Source organism: Dermatophagoides farinae, chromosome 8, assembly GCF_024713945.1.
Source record: "Dermatophagoides farinae isolate YC_2012a chromosome 8, ASM2471394v1, whole genome shotgun sequence".
Lineage (NCBI taxonomy): Eukaryota > Metazoa > Arthropoda > Arachnida > Sarcoptiformes > Pyroglyphidae > Dermatophagoides > Dermatophagoides farinae.
In genome coordinates, this window is record NC_134684.1 from 341,698 (window position 1) to 360,163 (window position 18,466).

The 18,466-nt window shown below is 33.1% G+C and overlaps 10 protein-coding genes across 12 annotated transcripts in view; 6 read left to right on the top strand and 4 right to left on the bottom strand.

Moving 5' to 3' along the window:
• The window catches only part of LOC124496156 (uncharacterized), a 43,873-nt gene extending 37,510 nt beyond the window's left edge, over positions 1-6,363 (bottom strand). The window contains exon 1 of the mRNA XM_075733264.1: positions 6,198-6,363. The gene's annotated coding sequence lies outside the window, so the exon portion shown is untranslated. The remainder of the gene's footprint in view (positions 1-6,197) is intronic.
• Positions 53-1,795, top strand: Ntan1 (N-terminal amidohydrolase 1). Its single transcript, XM_075733739.1, has 4 exons — positions 53-237; positions 310-424; positions 499-1,139; positions 1,223-1,795. Exons 1-4 carry the CDS (start codon positions 151-153, stop codon positions 1,538-1,540), a joined length of 1,161 nt encoding a protein of 386 aa, XP_075589854.1. The 5' UTR covers positions 53-150; the 3' UTR covers positions 1,541-1,795.
• On the top strand, positions 1,882-3,880 carry LOC124496146 (uncharacterized). The gene has a single exon (XM_047059623.2). It carries the CDS (start codon positions 2,016-2,018, stop codon positions 3,678-3,680), a length of 1,665 nt encoding a protein of 554 aa, XP_046915579.2. The 5' UTR covers positions 1,882-2,015; the 3' UTR covers positions 3,681-3,880.
• On the top strand, positions 4,016-6,063 carry LOC124496147 (uncharacterized). Its single transcript, XM_047059624.2, has 4 exons — positions 4,016-4,179; positions 4,250-5,162; positions 5,232-5,723; positions 5,792-6,063. Exons 1-4 carry the CDS (start codon positions 4,075-4,077, stop codon positions 5,935-5,937), a joined length of 1,656 nt encoding a protein of 551 aa, XP_046915580.1. The 5' UTR covers positions 4,016-4,074; the 3' UTR covers positions 5,938-6,063.
• A 134-nt stretch (positions 6,364-6,497) lies between the features above and the next one.
• On the top strand, positions 6,498-8,823 carry LOC124496143 (uncharacterized). Its single transcript, XM_047059620.2, has 2 exons — positions 6,498-7,785; positions 7,838-8,823. The coding sequence occupies exons 1-2, from the start codon at positions 6,700-6,702 to the stop codon at positions 8,528-8,530; spliced, it is 1,779 nt and encodes a 592-aa protein (XP_046915576.1). The 5' UTR covers positions 6,498-6,699; the 3' UTR covers positions 8,531-8,823.
• Positions 8,739-10,355, bottom strand: LOC124496127 (saccharopine dehydrogenase-like oxidoreductase). The gene is made up of 2 exons (XM_047059598.2): positions 9,514-10,355; positions 8,739-9,448 (listed from the first exon to the last, which is right to left on the bottom strand). Exons 1-2 carry the CDS (start codon positions 10,212-10,214, stop codon positions 8,827-8,829), a joined length of 1,323 nt encoding a protein of 440 aa, XP_046915554.1. The 5' UTR covers positions 10,215-10,355; the 3' UTR covers positions 8,739-8,826.
• Positions 10,338-11,343, bottom strand: LOC124496128 (uncharacterized). The gene has a single exon (XM_047059599.2). It carries the CDS (start codon positions 11,091-11,093, stop codon positions 10,428-10,430), a length of 666 nt encoding a protein of 221 aa, XP_046915555.1. The 5' UTR covers positions 11,094-11,343; the 3' UTR covers positions 10,338-10,427.
• Positions 11,344-11,569: 226 nt separating this feature from the next.
• On the bottom strand, positions 11,570-16,527 carry LOC124495945 (uncharacterized). 2 transcript variants are annotated; one of them, XM_075733257.1, is made up of 4 exons: positions 15,155-16,527; positions 14,888-15,042; positions 13,302-14,674; positions 11,570-13,226 (listed from the first exon to the last, which is right to left on the bottom strand). In XM_075733257.1, exons 3-4 carry the CDS (start codon positions 14,555-14,557, stop codon positions 11,720-11,722), a joined length of 2,763 nt encoding a protein of 920 aa, XP_075589372.1. In that variant the 5' UTR covers positions 14,558-14,674; positions 14,888-15,042; positions 15,155-16,527; the 3' UTR covers positions 11,570-11,719. The 2 variants fall into 2 exon arrangements, with proteins under 2 accessions (XP_075589372.1, XP_046915347.2); XM_047059391.2 differs by lacking the exon at positions 14,888-15,042 and having other exon boundaries at positions 15,155-15,201.
• LOC124495947 (lysosomal acid phosphatase) lies at positions 15,432-17,241 on the top strand. 2 transcript variants are annotated; one of them, XM_047059395.2, is made up of 2 exons: positions 15,432-15,916; positions 15,986-17,241. In XM_047059395.2, exons 1-2 carry the CDS (start codon positions 15,499-15,501, stop codon positions 17,026-17,028), a joined length of 1,461 nt encoding a protein of 486 aa, XP_046915351.1. In that variant the 5' UTR covers positions 15,432-15,498; the 3' UTR covers positions 17,029-17,241. The 2 variants fall into 2 exon arrangements, with proteins under 2 accessions (XP_046915351.1, XP_075589376.1); XM_075733261.1 differs by having other exon boundaries at positions 15,499-15,920; positions 16,008-17,241.
• On the top strand, positions 17,220-18,419 carry LOC124495950 (uncharacterized). Its single transcript, XM_047059398.2, has 2 exons — positions 17,220-17,454; positions 17,509-18,419. The coding sequence occupies exons 1-2, from the start codon at positions 17,220-17,222 to the stop codon at positions 18,210-18,212; spliced, it is 939 nt and encodes a 312-aa protein (XP_046915354.2). The 3' UTR covers positions 18,213-18,419.
• Positions 18,420-18,466: the final 47 nt, after the last annotated feature.

Here is an 18,466-nt window from a genome sequence, read left to right on the forward strand (position 1 = left end):
TTTTTAAAAAAAAGAATCCTTCGAACGTTGTATATGAATAGCATCATCAGTCAGTTGTTTTTATTTTTCTAATCAACAAAATATAAACATTCTCATCATCAATATATTGATAATTTCGTTGGAATCGATTTAGGTTTCAATCAATTAATTATGTTACTAGTCGATTTTAATTTCATCGAAAATTTCAATGAAATTAAAACCACTGATCAGCTATATGAACGTTATCCAAATTTATCTGTAAGTGGATTCTTTCATCAGACCAGAAAAAGTTATGATTTCAAATTGTTTTTTTTTTGGTTTCATTTTCAGATATTACCTAGCTCATTTGTATCATCATTACAAAATGTAGAGATATATAATGCACGAAAAAGTCGTCTATTGTATGTAATGCAACATGAATATGCTATTGTCAACGCGGAAAGTGGTAAATAACATATATCACAAGGTTAATATTTTTTTATAATTAGCAACACATTTGATCCTTCCACACCTCCATAGCAAACATCGATACAATTTTAACCGATGATATGACAACATGTGTTGCTGGAGTACTACGTTCACATCAAACATCTGCCATATGTCTTTGTCATTTTGATCATATCAAACAAGATGTTGATTTGAAAAAATTTCAAAAAATTTGTCATCAAATGTCCATCGTAAAAACGAGATTAAATGATGACCACCATAATCAAGATAATGGTTTTGATTTATTCATTATTGGTGGCTATAAAGATGAACAAAACATATCTGATCGATTAGTTTTAAATGTACTGAATATGTTCAATCAAATAAATCCATATCTATTTCATATTCGCTGGATTTATTGTGGTGCAACAAATACATCGTGGCAATCATCGAGATATGCTAAACCTAAATTGTACGGTGTAGCAATCAATGTTAATGATTGTCAAATTCAAAATGCATTATTAGCTCGACCATTACCGATCGATGTACCAATGTATGATATTCGTAGTTTGTATATATCGCTAAATGGTTCATCAGAATACATGTCCATCTACGATTCACAAGACGAACTACTGCAAATACCGGTATTGCATATAAAACGTTGTTATTTTAGTCATGCGGCAAAACTTTATTTTGAAAAAATATTAAAATTTAGTGATCAAGAAATTTTAAATGTGAGTATCTCTAATAATAATTTATTTGATCTGTTTAATTGTCCAGAATATTCTTTTCTATCTATATTGAATCTTTATACTAGAATTTTTCCACATCACCAATGGTTGAACCAGAACATTTTGTACCAGAAAAACGTCAATTATTTCAAATCCTATATGACCATATTCGCAATTTTGGTTATGATTCCAGTGATCAATTTGTAAAGCGATATTTTCCACAACTACAACCACGAATGTTTCGACTTGAATCGAACGTGAATGAAAAAGAATACAACAACCCAAACGACGAAAATGATACGACGACAATACATTTGAAATCTCGTTACCATGGTGATTTGTCACCATCATCATCAGCAATTAAAAATCAATATATTTGGAGAGAAATTTTCCATGATAATTAATATATTCATTGATGATGATGAATAAATAACGAACCTTTCGATCAATTTGCATGATCAAAGATTGATCAAATATTGGCAAAAATAAGAGTCAAACAAAAAAAGTACGATTGGAGAGGATATAGTTTGGACAAAAAGCAGGTTTTTTCCAAACGATCATTTCTCTTCCGCGTTCTCATTATTATATTATTATTATGTAATGTAATTTATTAATGTATGTTTTTTGTTTCTGTGTAAAATAAATATAAATTTTGAATATATAAATCTCTTCTTCCTCATTCACAACTTACATACATAGACATGTGACATGAAATCGATATGCTAATTTTATTTTTTGCAAATAAACAGCAACATATGATATAAAGGGCTAGTTTATCCAACATTGACATATTTGTTCAATTTTTCTTGTGACGTTTTATTTTGTTGTTGTCGCTGTTGTTTATGTCTTGAACTACTACTTGAGAATCAAGAATAAACAATGTTGGAAGAAGAAAAATTTCTCGTCAAATCACCAAATGAATCTACCCGATTACCTATGATTAGTGTTGGTCAATTTATAACGGAACAATTATTGAAGCAACAGCAACAACAAACAATAGCCGTAATCGATGCGACAGACATTCATGGAAATGGCATTCAAATCACATGTGGAGAACTAGATCGAAAAATTCGACAACAAGCTGCGCGATTCTTGGCCATTGGTCTCGAGAAAAATGATCTTGTCGTTATGTTTGCCGACAATTCTCTCGATTATCTTATTTCAATGTTTGCATTAATGTATTTGGGCATAACATTTTCACCACTTACACCAGCTAGTGGTTGTTTTGAATTTATTGGCCAAATTGAAGATTCACAAGCAACAACATTATGGATTGATGGAAAACGTTTACCGATTGTCGAGAAAGCTATTCGTGAACGCACGTCGATTAGAGAATTGTTGAGATTCTTATTCATTTGTGATGATGTAGATGAATCGATTCTATCCGAAATGAAACAATATCCAATACAAATTATTGCAAATATGAGAGAACTAGACAATGAAATTTTAGAACGAGTTCCATATTTCGATACATCGCCCAATGACTATCTAATGATAATCTATACATCTGGCAGTACTGGTTTACCAAAAGGTGCTATTCACACACAGACAAGTGTTTTGGCATCGACATTCATATTTCGACCACAACAAATGGGAATTCGTTATCTAATGTGGTATCCATTTGGACATGTATCTGGTATTTTCGCTACATTGAAAACCCTGTGTTGGGGACAAACATTAATATTGGAACAATGTTGTCAATTACCGCGAATGTTACTAGATGTTGAACGATATCAAGCAACACAGATGCCAATTGCCCCGAGCCAAGCAATAGATTTGCTAAATCATGATCATCATCGGCAATTCAATCTTCAATCATTGAAAGTTATTTCGTTTGCAGGAGCAAAAATTCCAGCCGATACACTTGAACAAATTAAAAGTAAATATCAAGTGAAAATATCCGAATTATATGGTTCAACCGAAATGATGGGAAGTGTTGTGCAACCTGCGCATCAGGTGATTTCACCTGGATCGGTAGGTGTTCCACAATCGAATAATGAAATGAAAATCATAGATATCGAAACGAAGGAAAATTTGCCAGCATTTCAACAAGGTGAGATTTGTTTTCGTGGACCAGCTAGATTTCTTGGTTATCTACGAAATCTTAGGGCAACTGATGAAGTGATCGATTCAAATGGATGGTATCATACTGGTGATATTGGTTACTATGATGATAATGGCCATTTGTACGTCGTGGATCGAATCAAAGCATTGATTAAATTTCGTTATTGGTCAATATCACCGGCTGAAATTGAATTGTTTCTTCAACAACATCCAGCTATCGATAACGTATGCGTTGTCGGTGTGAAACATCTGACAGAAGGACACATTATACGAGCCTATGTACAAATGAAAAAAGGAAATCAAATTTCCGAACAAGAATTGTTACAATACACCAGAGAGAATTTGGGCTTTCAAAAACAACTTCGCGGTGGTGTACGATTTGTCGATCAAATTCGTCGTACTGCTATTGGAAAAGTTGATAGGCAATATTATAATCGTTTGAATGAAGGACAAATATTAGCTGATCCAGTTATCGATTGAATGACGAAAACATGCGATTCTATTGATATTGACCTGGATAAGACAACGAACATCATTATTATATTGATTGATTGGCACTGAACTAATTCGGTCATCTATATATTACAAAAATAACTAATCAGCAAAAACTCAGTATTTATAATAAACAAACATTGATTGATTGATTGATTGAATAAATTACAATATTTTGATGATATGACCTTCATTTATTTATTTGTGATTGATTGATATAATCAATGTAAATCACACACACACACATAAGGAACCATAAAAGAGATGATTAGATGATAAGATTACCGTTTTTTTATATAAGATCTATCATTTCAATGTTATTCAAATTAATCAACCAAGAGTTTAGAAAAGAGCAATAAGTTTCGGAAAATTAAACTAAATAATGGCACCACCATTTCCAGAACAAGATGATGAAACTATTGTACCATTGGGTCAATATTTATTTGGTGATCAAATCGATGATAGTTTTCGTGATAAAATCTTTCTGGTACGTAGTCTCGTTCAATTCAATTATTCAATTATTCAGGTTGATGATTTTGATTTTTTTTTTCACACAGACAGAAGGTAAAACTGGAAAACAAATAACCTATGGTCAATTGGAACAACAGGCACAGTCATTAGCGAAATCAATGTTATCACTGTTGGGTATTGAACCAGATGATATATGTGCAATAATGGGTGATAGTTCTATCCAATATGTGACCATTATTAGTGCTTGTTTGCTATTGAATGTTCCATATACATCGATTGCAGCTGTATTTTCATCATTCTATCTTGGTCAACAATTGGATCGGACACAGGCTAAATGTTTGTTCATAGCACGTTATCATTATCCAAAACTTGAACGTTTATTGCAACAAAAGCAATATTCTCATTATAAAAACCGATTAAAAGTGGTGATATTCGAAAATGATCAATCTGATAATCCGATCGGTGGATATAGTACAATCGAAAAATTAATTACAGCTTTTCAGGATTCTGGTGAAAACAACAATCGAATCAAAACCACAGTACCATATTTTTCTAAATCGCTAGATTCAACCGTAACAATAGTTTTTACATCTGGATCAACAGGCATTCCAAAAGGTGCTTGCCATACACATCGAACGATTCTGAACAATATGATTCATTTGAAACGATTCGAAGCAATGAAACCATATCATCGTTTACCAACATTATTATCATATCCAGTCGGGCATCTAAGTGGAAATAGTTTATTATTTTTTTTGATGGCCACACAAACACCGATAATACTGTTGGATTATTCACAAATTGATCGATTGTTTGAAACAATAGAAAAATATCATGTTGGTCAAGTATATGGTGCATCCAGTGTTATGAATTTATTGGCCAAAAATCACCGAGGACATGATATTTCAAATATTCGTTTAGTAATGGCTGGTGGATCAAAATTATCGAGCGGTACGGCTGATATTTTGTTCCATCAGCTTGGTATAAAAATTTTGGATGGTAATTATTGATGGATTATCTAAAAAAATAGATAAATTATTATTAATAACCAATAATCAAAAAATATAGCATATGGATCAACTGAATGCATATTCATTTCAGCGAATGATCGTTTAGATCGAGTGCCGGATAATGTGGGCCAAGTACTTGGTTGTTATCAAATGAAACTGATGGATCTAGTGACTAAAGAAACCATCACATCACCGGGTAAATCCGGTGAAATTTGCTTGTGTGGTTCAAGCATGTTTCGTGAATATTATAATAATCCAGAAGAAATGAAACGTGCTTTCGATGATGATGGTTGGTTTCATACTGGTGATATTGGCCAATTAGATTTGCAAGGAAACTTGAGAATTGTTGATCGAATCAAAGAATTAATCAAATACAATGGCTATTCAGTGTTTCCAGCCGATATTGAATGCTGCCTGATGAATCATCCAGCTGTTACAGCAATAGTGGTAGTACCGGTTAAACATCGTAAATATAATCAGGTTCCAAGAGCATATGTCATAATAAATGAGGATCAGATCACGATCAAAGAATTGGAAACATATGCCAATGGTAAGACACATTATTGTTACACATTTATATCTGAAAATTCTTATCAATTTGATTGTTCTCTCGATAAGAAAACCTTGGCTATCATCAACGATTACGTGGTGGTATAATTCAAATCCATGATAAACAACTTGAATCTACATCAATGGGCAAAGTGGACAGACAATACTATAAACGTTTTTGTGCTGATGAATGTCTGGATTTTATCGACGATTAAAGTCAAATATCAAATCGAATCGAAATCAATGAAAAAGGGTCAATTTTTTCCTCAGCCTAATTTGAATGAAAGTGATATATAAAAATTAAATCTTCAGTTTGAATAAAATAAAAGGAGAAAAGCAAATACTTGTTGTTGTCATTCACCTTACACATGAGAAACTCAAAGCCAATAGTTAAGAATTTGTAAAAGTTAGGTTCAATTTGACATGACTAGACATATATTATAAGCGATATATAAAAAAAAAGAACGGCACCTACCTCCTCTTGAGGTTTCAATTTCACAAAAAAAAAAATTTCCGATAAACACAAGTCTTATTGGATTGTTTCGATTTAATTTGCCTATGTTTGTAATGAATGGATGAATAAATGTTTAGAAAAAAACGATATTCAAAACAAACCTGCAATTATGGGTATGAAATGAAATGAAACATCAATTTCAAAATTGTCAAGTTCATCAAAAATCATCAAAGAAAAGAAAAGAAAAGAAAAGTGAATGTCATCTATGAAGGGTTGGCTATTGTGTGCTCGGTATTTCCTGCATGTTTTTTTTTCTTTTGTTTGTTCAAGCTACAGCGCACTCATCAGATACATGTATTGAAAGGTACAGTCATTGTTACATTTGTTTTTTTTGTTCTTTCGCAAAAAAAAATCATCATTCGGATTTTTTGTTCTCAATTGATCAACACCACCACTTTTAAACGAAAATTTATTCTTTTTTACATCGAATTTTTTTTCGTTTTTTTCACATACAATCATCATCATGGACGATACGCTAAGAATTGATGGTTCCAATCATTCTCATGAAAATAATGATCAAACATTTTCGATGCAAGATATGTTTGCTTCGTTACAGATATCCGATGTGACCAGTACAAGTAGTGGTGATGCCAATGTATCATCATTACACGGACAACGACAACAACATTCCCGTTCTGGAGATTTTTTTACTGGATCATCATTTAATTGTTGCAATTTCAACGATCATGCTCAATTTGAATCATCTGTACCAATGTTGACGGCAACGCCATGCAATGATCAGGATTATCCATTTTTGCATAAAATATTTCATACCTTATGTGCTAATCAAGATTTCATCAATTTTGGTTTTTTCAATGGCAATACATCTCCGGAACATGACTCACATTTATCACAACAAATGTCAAAATCAAAATCCGTTCTCTATCACTTGATTATCAAACAATTGGCTCAGGATGGCTATGGACAAATAGCACATGAATTGTCGAACAAAATGACTGATTTGAATGATACGTCGATTTTTCCACAACGCACTTTGCACGAATTGTTCAACATTTTGTTTTACATTGAAATTCGTAGCAAGTCGGATGAAAGATTTTTCAATTTTTTAAATTGGTTTTTCGCAAACAGCGTAGACGGTGGCTTTTTTTCTTCACAATCCTCTTTGGTGAACAACACATCCAACACTTGGTCTGGATCAATGTCATCGATTCAACCATTTAGACGAATCGGTGCTGCTGCTGGTGGTGGTGGTAGTGGAGCCAATTTATCGAATCCACCTATCTATCGTCCATTGGATTCATCATCAGTCATCTATGAAACAGAATCGGATGGAACAATGTCATTGCCATTGAATAATGCTAGTGTTGGAGAAGCAAAACAACTACAAGTGGCTTATAAATTTGGTCAAATTGGTACTGAACCCGGTTGTTTAGATACACCACATGGATTTTGTCTTGGCGTTAACGATGATATTGTTATTGCCGATACAAACAATCATCGAATTTGTGTGTTTGCCTTTAATGGGAAATTCAAATTTAGTTTCGGCGAATATGGCATTGAACATGGAAAACTTCATCAACCAAGAAAGGTAAGATTTTAAATGAATTAGCGATAATCTTGACTTTTTTCTATAAAAATAGATTGCAATGTTACCACCAGCCATTTTACGTCCCGAAGATTCTAATCCTGTATTTATAGTTTGTGATCGTGGCACAAAACGTTCTCGAATGCAAATGTTCTCTTTGGATGGTCATTACATTCGTTTAATCGATATGCCACCGATGGATATTGTAAGCGGCTTGACTACCACACAAGATCGCCGTATTATTGTTGTCGACTCGGTTCGTTCTGGTTTGATTGTTATGGATGAATTTGGTGGCCTTTTGAATTGGTTTACTTGTTCACCATATATGATGGAACCGTCGGATATTACATTCCATAACAAACATTTCTACATATGTGATTTTAAAGGTCATAATATTTGTGTCTTCAATGCACATGGTGTTTTGGTTCGCCGTCTTTCAGCAAAAATGCTTCGATTTCCTAATGGCATTGATATATCGGACTGTGGTGATATTATCTGCGGTGATTCACATGGCAATCGATTTCATATTTCAGTATTCAATGAACAAGGTCAACTACTTGGCGATCATGATTGTCCATATGTAAAAGTATCACGATGTTGTGGACTTCGATTATCGGCCGATGGTTTTATCGTTACATTGGCTAAAAATAATAATCATGCTGTTGTTTTGAATTCTATCAGCGTTAGAACAACAACAACAGCAATTGATGTTTCTAACAGTGTTAGCAACACTTCACATCAATCATGATACAAAATCCATGATGATGATCATGTTTGATCCAACTCAATTCTTTATATCTCCATTTTTTTATAGTTATTATAATTATCATCATTATCTTTATTTATTATTATTATTCATTATTCATTCAGGGTTTAATTTTTTTTTCCACACACACACACACAATTCAATTTTTAATCATGATGTCGAAAATTTTCCAAACCAATTTTGGTAAAAATTTATTTTCAATTTCTTTTTAATGTCAACATTCCCTTTTAAAAAAATAAAAATTTTTGATAATTTTAAAAACAAAAAAAAATAAACTTTCAATTTCCAATTGATTGAACGACATCAATTTTAAAATCTCTTTCACGGAGACGTTCTAATAGCTGGGTATTACGAAATGCTGATGCCGGTGTCAATACCCCTTTCGGAATTTTATCCGATTCCATCAGTATGGTGAGACCCGCTTGAACCAAACAAGTTGATGTTGCCATATAACCGGGGTCTTTACCAGAAACTTGTACCATAATTGTTTCATCAGGTTCCTCGTCTGGTTCAACATCAATATCATCTTTATTTTGTTGTTGTTCCAATACTCGTTTCGACCATCCACGACCAATAATCGTAGTACGAAAACGAGTCGATTCAATTTGTGTACGTGATGGGCCTTTTTTACTAAAAGCACCGGCTGTGAAAAATTCTGGATATTCGGATAATAATCGTGCACCAAACGATGTAGCTGTCATCAGGGCAAACATAGCTGCAAAAACAATTAAGCCAATCAAATGAGTAAATGATCCAACCGTGAAATAGGTTTGTATCTGCAATGGTGGTTCATTGAAATGTTCATAATTATAGTATTGGGTACGTTGAACCACTGAACGATCACTTCCAGGAAATTCAACATTCCATCCGGATATTTCAGAACGGGTGAATGGAGCAATTCTAAATGAAAACAAAAAAAAAATTTTTTTAAACACTATTCAGTAATCAGAAAATGAATGAATTACTTTCGTTTAAGAACTGTACGACTTTTTGGAATTTTTTTCGTCAATACTTCAGCATAAAGTCTTCGACGAATAGCTCGCAATTGATTCATGGTTCGATATCCATTAATCGCTGAATTCAATGTACCGGTATTGATTTTATATCCTTCTGAGCCTGGAATCGTAGTAACAAACGTTTCAACCGAATGTAAACGTCCAAGAAATTGTTGTTTAGTGAAATGAACACCAAGGTCACAAGGAATAGAATCCCATCCACATGTTGATAAAATAATTATTCCTTTCTCTTTGGCTTGATGATGATAATCAATAGCCATTGCTTCGATATAATTTGGTTCACCAGAAATATCAATATGATGTGTACCTGCATCGACACAAGCTTGTACTACAGGACGTCCATAATGACAATATGGTCCAACACAATTGATAATCAAACGTGAACGTCGAGCCATTTCCAGTAATGAATTTGAATTCGAAACATCAGCCACAATTTTTGTCACATCTGTAAGATTTTTATTCAATTCATTACCAACTTCATTTAATTTTATTGACATTTTTTGTTCATTACGACCAGCGATTGCCCATTTTAAATTTTGATATTCATGGTTACGTTGTTCCAACGAAAGCAACAATTCACGAAGTACATAGAATCCAGTGAAACCAGTAGCACCAAAAATGATTACATCAAATTCTTTGGTCGATGTCATGATGAAATAAGACTATAATCCGCCGAGTTTAAGGCACTTTATTAAAATAGTAGTCGACGACAATCAATTTGATTATTAATCACGATATATGTACCCGGAGAAACGACACATCGACCGAAAATATTGAGTTGTCAAAATGTTTCAATTCATTTTATTATCAATCAATGCTATAGGCTTGCCATCTGCTGGCTAAAAAAAATAAATAAAAAAATTTCAATTTTTTTTCTCAACATAATTTGATTTCTTTATCGTTGTCGTCGTGGTCGTTTCTGCCGCATAAGCAGCAGTAGCAGCAGCAGAAACATCTTGAACTTTTGCAATATTTTTCATCATCAATAATTCAATAAATTGTCGACTGCGAAATGATCGTGGTTTTTTAGTGAAAATTTCTGTCAATGATTTCCAACTTGTTGCAACATATTTATTTGATGATGATCCATTGTCCATCGATTGTGATTGCAATTCTAGATCATTGAAATGAGCTAGTTCCATTGATTGTGGTTTTTGTGGTCCCAATAAATCATCAATCTTCTGTAGCAATTCAATTAGAAATGATCGACCATGTTCAGTGTTGGAAATGGCACGATCCAATTTTTCGATACGATTTTTGCGTTCATCACTTTCAGGCAGCTGTGTTTCAATCATACGACGAACAAATGATAATTGTTCAGGATCGGGTATCTGATCGGTTAATAATCGTTTAATTTGTTGCCGGTCATTCGCAGATATTGTATTCGGTGCATACTTCAATTTACGATAAATCCAAATTGGCCATCCATGCCACAGCCACATAAAATCATTAACATCCGCCAATAATTCATCAATTTCTAATCGTAATCTTTTATCCGTACGGATTTTTGGTTGAAATTTTTGCGGCATTTTCGAGTAAAAAAATTTTTTTTTCGTTTGTTTAAATGAATGAAAAAAGGATGCAAATTTTATTTTTCTTTTTCTTTCTTTTTTTTCTTCTTTCTGTGTGTTCGAATGCCCAAATTGAATTTTTTCTCTTTGAAATTCACAAAAAAAGAAATTGAATTCTAAAAAAAATGTGAAAACATGAAAACAGAAAAAAATGAAAGTACAATTTATATTATAAAATAAAATATATAACCAATCAATCAATCAATTAATTGATCGATAAAAAATAAAGAAAAACGAACGAACGAAAAAAAAAAATCGATCAAGAAAATGCGTGTGATAACCATCATCATTGAACAGAAACAGTGAGAAAAAATTAAAATTCATCAATGTAATTTGTGAAACACTCACAACAGCAACAACAATTGTTTATCTTTTGAATTTTGGAGATTTTTCAGAAAAAAATTTATAATTTTTTGAATAAGTTGGGTGGTTGGTTTTTCACAAAGTCGAAATAGTTAATTTTTATATTTTCAAAATCATGTTTCAGAGAGACAGAGTATATATAGAACAAAATGGAACAAAAAAAAAAAAAAACAGATTTTTTGAAATGAATTTAAAAAAGATAGAATTCGGCTCGTTTTTTTTCATCCTTCATCATCATCGTCAACGTCGTCATCATCAGTTTCTTCATCTACTTCGTGGTCATCGTCGTCATCATCAGTCAATTCTTCATCGATAAGATTTTCTTCATCATCATCATCATCATCATCATCTTGTGGTTTATTATCATTACTATTTGATTCTACTTTGGGCTTTTCATCAGCAGCATCAACATTATTTTCAATATCTGCCGTTGAATCAACAACGGGAACATCATCTATAGATGGTCCCGTTTTTCGTTTTTTTCCATCATTTTTATTATACACACGATTCGTTGCCGAATTTGTTAATGGATTTTCCGATGCTGATGTCGTTGTTTTAATCATCTGCTGTAATTGTAGCTGTTTTTGTTGCATCTCTTTTATACGTTCCATATTGGTTTCAATCAATTTTTTCAATCCTTGTTGTTGTTTACTAGTATCTATCGGTTGTTGTTTGAGCTCTTCCAATTTAGTCATTAAATGTCGTTGATTTAATAGTAATTCTCGCAATTTTCGATTCAATTCATCCGATTGTTGACGATATGTTTGCATCAACAATGTTCGACGTTTACGTGCAGCAGCTACAGCTGCCGCATTGAATACTACTTTTTTAGCCGGTGGTGAAGACGCTGCCTGTTCCTGTTGTTGATTCTGTTGTTGTTGACCTTGTTTAAATTTTTTCAACATATTTTTCGTTATTTCAACACGAAGATCTTGTTGTTGTTGAGGAGCTTGAGGTTGTTGTTGTTGATCATTATTGGTGGAAAATTTTCGTTTACTCGTCATATTATTAATGTTGTTGGTTGAACCATCAGATTGTTGTTGTTGTTGTTGTTGTTGTTCACGGTCACGAGCCCAAAAGACTTTGATGAAACGATTATTTAAAACTGGTTCGGTGGAACGGTATGCACGATTCGCTTCGAACGGTGATGAATATTGGATTAAAGCCGACTCAGGATCCAACTTTTCACCATCACCTGCATCGGTAATAATAGCAGCACAGCCAACTTTAATATTGACAATTGAACCAAATTTTTGGAAATGATCATTCAACAAATCGATGCGATTCTGATGTGGTGGTATTTTTTGTATCAACAATGTAGATGATCGATTCTTTTTGTTTGTTATATTGTCATTAAATCGTTGCTGGCTATTATTATTATTTCTCTGATTATTACGACGATTTTGATGATGATTCTTGTGGTTATGTTCCAGCTGATGTTGCAGCGGTTGTTGTTGTTGTTGAGACTGGTTTCCATATCCACCACCAGAAGTTCGAGTTAATTCAATATTGTGAGCATTACCATCTTGCTGTTGTTGTTGATGATTATGATCATGATTAACAATCGAAGAATTAATTATCTGCGAAGGAGGATTACTATTATCATCATCATCATTGCCAACTAATGATACGTTAACCAAATGTCGATGTCTCATTTTATTCGGCTGCTGTGTCGATGGCTGTTGTATAGAATTAGTATTAGTCATCAAATTAGCTGATCGATAATTCCTAAATTTAGAAAAAAAACGAAAAAAAATTGAGTTAGAAAAATGAAATATAAATAAAAAAATCGAATAATCGAACATTAATTGTGATTGATTAAAAATGGCATCTTCTGGATTATATGGCTCAGCAATAGCGGCAGCAGCAGCTGCTACAGCGAAATAATTAGATTGTAATGGATTTTGGGTCAATACGTTTGATGATAATGTTTGCGGTTGTTGCGGCTGCTGATGCTGTTGTTGATAGATATTATCGCTACCGCTAACGGAAGAGGTCGTTGTATTTGTTGCTGCCGTCAATTGTGATGGCCCTGAACTATTCGTATGATGATATTGAGATTGTTGTTGTTGCTGAGTATAAGAAGATCCATGTGATTGATGTGAATGCGAATGATGATGATTGTTACGACCATTCGAAGATCGATGACGATTTTGATATCTATTACGATTATTATTATTATTAGTACTGTTATGTTGACGATTTCTATGATGGTGATGATTAGATGATGTCCATGATCCGACATTACCACCACTACCATGGTTGTTTCTATTATTATTCCACGACGATTGATGATGACGATTACGATTGTTCATATTATTAGACATAGGGTCCATCACCGTTGATGTTGGATGTCTCGTTGTTGTCGATGATCGATGATGACCTCTATATCTACGATGACGATGATCACTATCATCATCGGAATCATCATCATCATCATCGGATTCTTGACTCGAATTCGTCTGATCTTCATCATCATCGCTATCTTTATCACGTCCATCATAATCAATATTATTGCCACCACCACCACCACCATCATTACCATTATCGTCTTCAGAATCATCATCTTCATCATCATCATCCGAATCTGAACGTCGACTGCGAAATCTATAGGAAGTGGATGATCTATGATGATGACGATGATGTCTTCGATGATCATTACTTCGTGAATCTATACGACCATATCGGTTATTACTACGACTCCGGCTACGACTTCGTCTTGTGGTTTGATTCGATGGACGTGATGATAATTCGGTTTCCCGATCATCAACATTGTGATCACCAACAACATTAGTGTATTGATGATGATTCGAATGTTTATATGAATCTATAGCTGTTGCTGTTACAGTGGTGGTGGCATGGTCAACATTTTTATTATTCGATGACATGGCTTTCGTATCCATTTCATTATTTGAATCATTCGATGGATTTTTTGATGAATCAATTAACGAATTATTAGTCGTCGTCATATGTCTATAGTCTGTGTCATTATTATATGGATTGGTGGTGGTCGTCGTCGTCGTTATTGTTGTTATCGATGATGAATCGAAATGGTCCATTTCTGTATTCGTTGTCGTCACCGTTATTGATGGTTGATCAGAATCAACAAATCAATTTTCTCAGATTATTACTGATGATGATGAGTATTTGTACTTGTAGAATTCATTAAGTCGATACTGGATTTTTGGATTGATCATTCGATGTTCCAGACGATATATTATTATATTATATTATAATTAAATGAATAAATTATGTAAAACAATAATAATGCACGTGGAGGACAAATGACAATACACAAATAATAAAATTCGATAACCAGAAAAGTAAAAAAAAAAGAAAACCAAAGAAATCCTTAATAAACGAAAAAATCACAACATACATATACACACCACACAAGTATAAAATCCTGACCACCTTCTAAACTCAACATTATGAAAATAGGCCACTACTTTTACAACCACACACGGAAGCAGCATGGTAAACTACTGAAGAGTATGATTTGCAAATCAAGTTGAGCATCAAACATCATCGATAATAAGGCCATCTAGTGTCGCGAAAATTCAATCGATTCAATTTATAAATTCGATTTTTTTTTTTGGAAAATTTGATATCTATGGATAATTAATTGATCATAAAAAGAAACAAAACTCACTTACCCTATCATATGTTTTAGATTAGAAGGATTTGATTTGATTTGTTATACCATCAGCAGAAGACTAAAACTGATGATGATACTTCAGCATATATCAAGAAAAACTTATCATCAATTTACCCAGAAGTGCGATAACAATAATGATGAGTTAAGTTCAATAGTGAAGTGATTGATCATATCGTCATATTGATTGGTCACAATACAGTGTGCATGTGCTACGTTGTGTTAAGAAAAAAAAACATTATGATCATCATCATCTAACAAATGATTGCTTGATGAACATTGATCGATTCAATCTTAAGATTGTTTGAGTGAAACAAAGTGAAAGTTGAATAAAGAATTTTTTACATGGCTTACTATTCGCGTAATCTACTACTATGGTTATTGTTTATAGTAATATTGACAATCATCATCGATAATAATGGACAACTATTTTTTGTTGAAGCACAGACATCCTCGCCATCACCCAGAAGTTGGACATTCGATGATCCAACAATACTTCGTCATGTACAAATAGTGTTTCGTCATGGTGATCGAACACCAGTTTGGGTTGAACCACCTGAGCCATATTATGAACAAAGAAAATATTGGCCACAAGGTTTTGGCCAACTGACCAAACAAGGAAAAGCAAAAGCTTATCGACTTGGACAGCTATTACGTGATTTTTATAGTGATTATCTTGGTATGAGATTTTCCACTCAAGAAGTATCTATTCGAAGCTCGGCATTGGATCGATGTATCGAAACTGCTCAATTGATTATGGCAGGTTTGTTGTTTTCACGTTTTATTTGATTGATTGACTCGGTTAATGACCACATTCGTATTTATTCTTCAGGAGCTTATCCACCCAATTCTAGTCTTGCACGTTGGGATATTAGTCCATATACTGAACCGTTAGCTAAATTATGGCAACCGACACCCATCGAAACATTCATACCGGCTGATGACGATACATTACTTCGAGTGAATAAACCATGTCCAGAAGCGGATGAAACAAAAGAACGATTGTTAGATTCTCGCCGAAATAGACGTTTATTACAACGACATCGTCAAATGTTAGATCAATTGGAAAAAATCCTCTCAAGCCATCTTCATACGATTGAACAGGTTTCAAATGTACATGAAAATATGAATATTATGCACGAAAATGCTTATTATTGGTACAAATGGCAACCAGAATCTGGTAATCGTAGTGAAGAACTTTCTCAATGGACACAAGAATCAGAAGAAGAAATCAAAAGACAATTACGACAATTCGAAATGGCTAAATATCGTTCAATGTTTGATGATGATTTTATCAAACAGGTTCGTGCTGGTGAGCTATTACATCGAATTGGTGATATATTCAAGTCGCGACGTTCAGTACTTGAACCAGCTACCGATTTAGATCGAGATTATCGTTTGAATCTGTATTCAACACACGATACCAAATTAGTTGCTTTGTTACAAACATTGAATGTATGGAATCATGAACTTGTACCATATCTTGGAACATTAATGTTTGAATTACATCAAAGCCGAGAGAATTCTTCACAATACTATGTTCAATTATGGTATCTGAATGAAACAGCCGATCTACTTGAATCAAATTACGAGTTACGACCTCATCGATTAGATATTCCCGGTTGCGATCATGATGAATTCGATGCAGACGATCTTATGTGTCCACTAGATGATTTTCTAATTTTAATTGAGCCATTTCGACCACCACAAGATTGGAAACACTCATGTGGTGTTCATTCTGAATTGACAGCCATGATTAGCGTGAATATTCTTCTATTGATTGTTAATCTAACAATGATGTTTTTCTTATTAATGGGAATCATGTACGTTTGTAGTTGTATCAACAATCGTTCTGGATATGAACGATTACGATGATTTTTTTTGTATTCTAATTCGTTTCAATAACACTAAAAACAAAACAAACAAATTCATTCACAAACATCCACTGAAATATTGAAGATAACATACTCACTTTGTGTGTTTTTAATTTATTAATCATTAATCAATACTAACACTTTGATCACATTTGTAAAGTTACATTATTTTTGTTGAATTAAAAATTCAGAATGAGAATAAACGAGCAAAAAAGATTTTTTGAACACACACATACAATACGATACTCGATACAATCGATTGTTAGTGGCTACTTCCTTTATTCACTGTATTTCATCAGGCATTTTCGTTTTGAAGTTATCCAAATTTTTTTGATCAAAAAAACAATGAATGAGATGTGGATTATCGGTATTTTCTTATCAATTTTTTTGGTTTTATTCATTTTTCTTGTTTTCATCACACGAAAAGGTCAGTTTACTGAGTGCATTTGATTTCTGATGCGTATTTTCTTCTATTATTTAGCTTTCGAATTTATGCGATCAACAGATCAAAGATTAATCGTTTTGGAAGCGCTTATGGACAAAATTTTGTCAATCACTAATGATTTGAAAGCAATGACAAATACTAATGATGATGCATTAGTGGAACAAAATTCCATTCAACGTGAACGACAGACCAAACATCGACTTGAAACATTCGGTTCAATTGGCTCTAAAAATCGTTACAGCTATCGACGTTTGTGGCATCCACTTTTACGTATGCCATCAACATCTTCCAAATGTTTGAATCTTCATGATAATAGCAAAATTCATGACAAAAAAAATGTAAGCGCCACTAGTTTCAAACCATTGGATACAGAAAATTTTCCATTTGTTAGTCATGAAGATTCTTGCATCATCAATGTGATTTCTGAAAATTCCGATCCAAAAATGTATGAATCGTCAGCTGCTAATAGCAATTCAGCAACATTAGATCGATCATCAAGGGCAAAAAGAGCTCATCCATCTACTAATGCTAAAAATTCACCACATATCATCTATATTGATGAAATGAAAGAAATATCCAAGCAATTGAATCATACAAATCATCGTGAATCAATTGAAGATTCGAATTTTAAATTGGTCGACAAAGTACGTGAAGAATTTGACAAATCATATAATCGTATGATGGAAACTTTGAATCAAGAGGATACCATTGACTATGATAATCACGAATCAGAGTTATAATTTCGATTTTCGTTCAATTTTCCACTTCTTTCATTTTTAACTTTTACATTTCGTATCATTGATATATTTGGGTGGTGGACTTTTTCTCAATTTCCCTAATACATGGGTTTTCCTTTTTTCATTTTTGTCCAATCATCTATACACAATTGTTTTTTATCAAGACTTACAATAAGAAAAATTCAATAAAAAAAAACTTTTCTGATTTAATACTATTTGAACAAAATGTTTCTTTATTTGATCCTGATGTGTGTGTG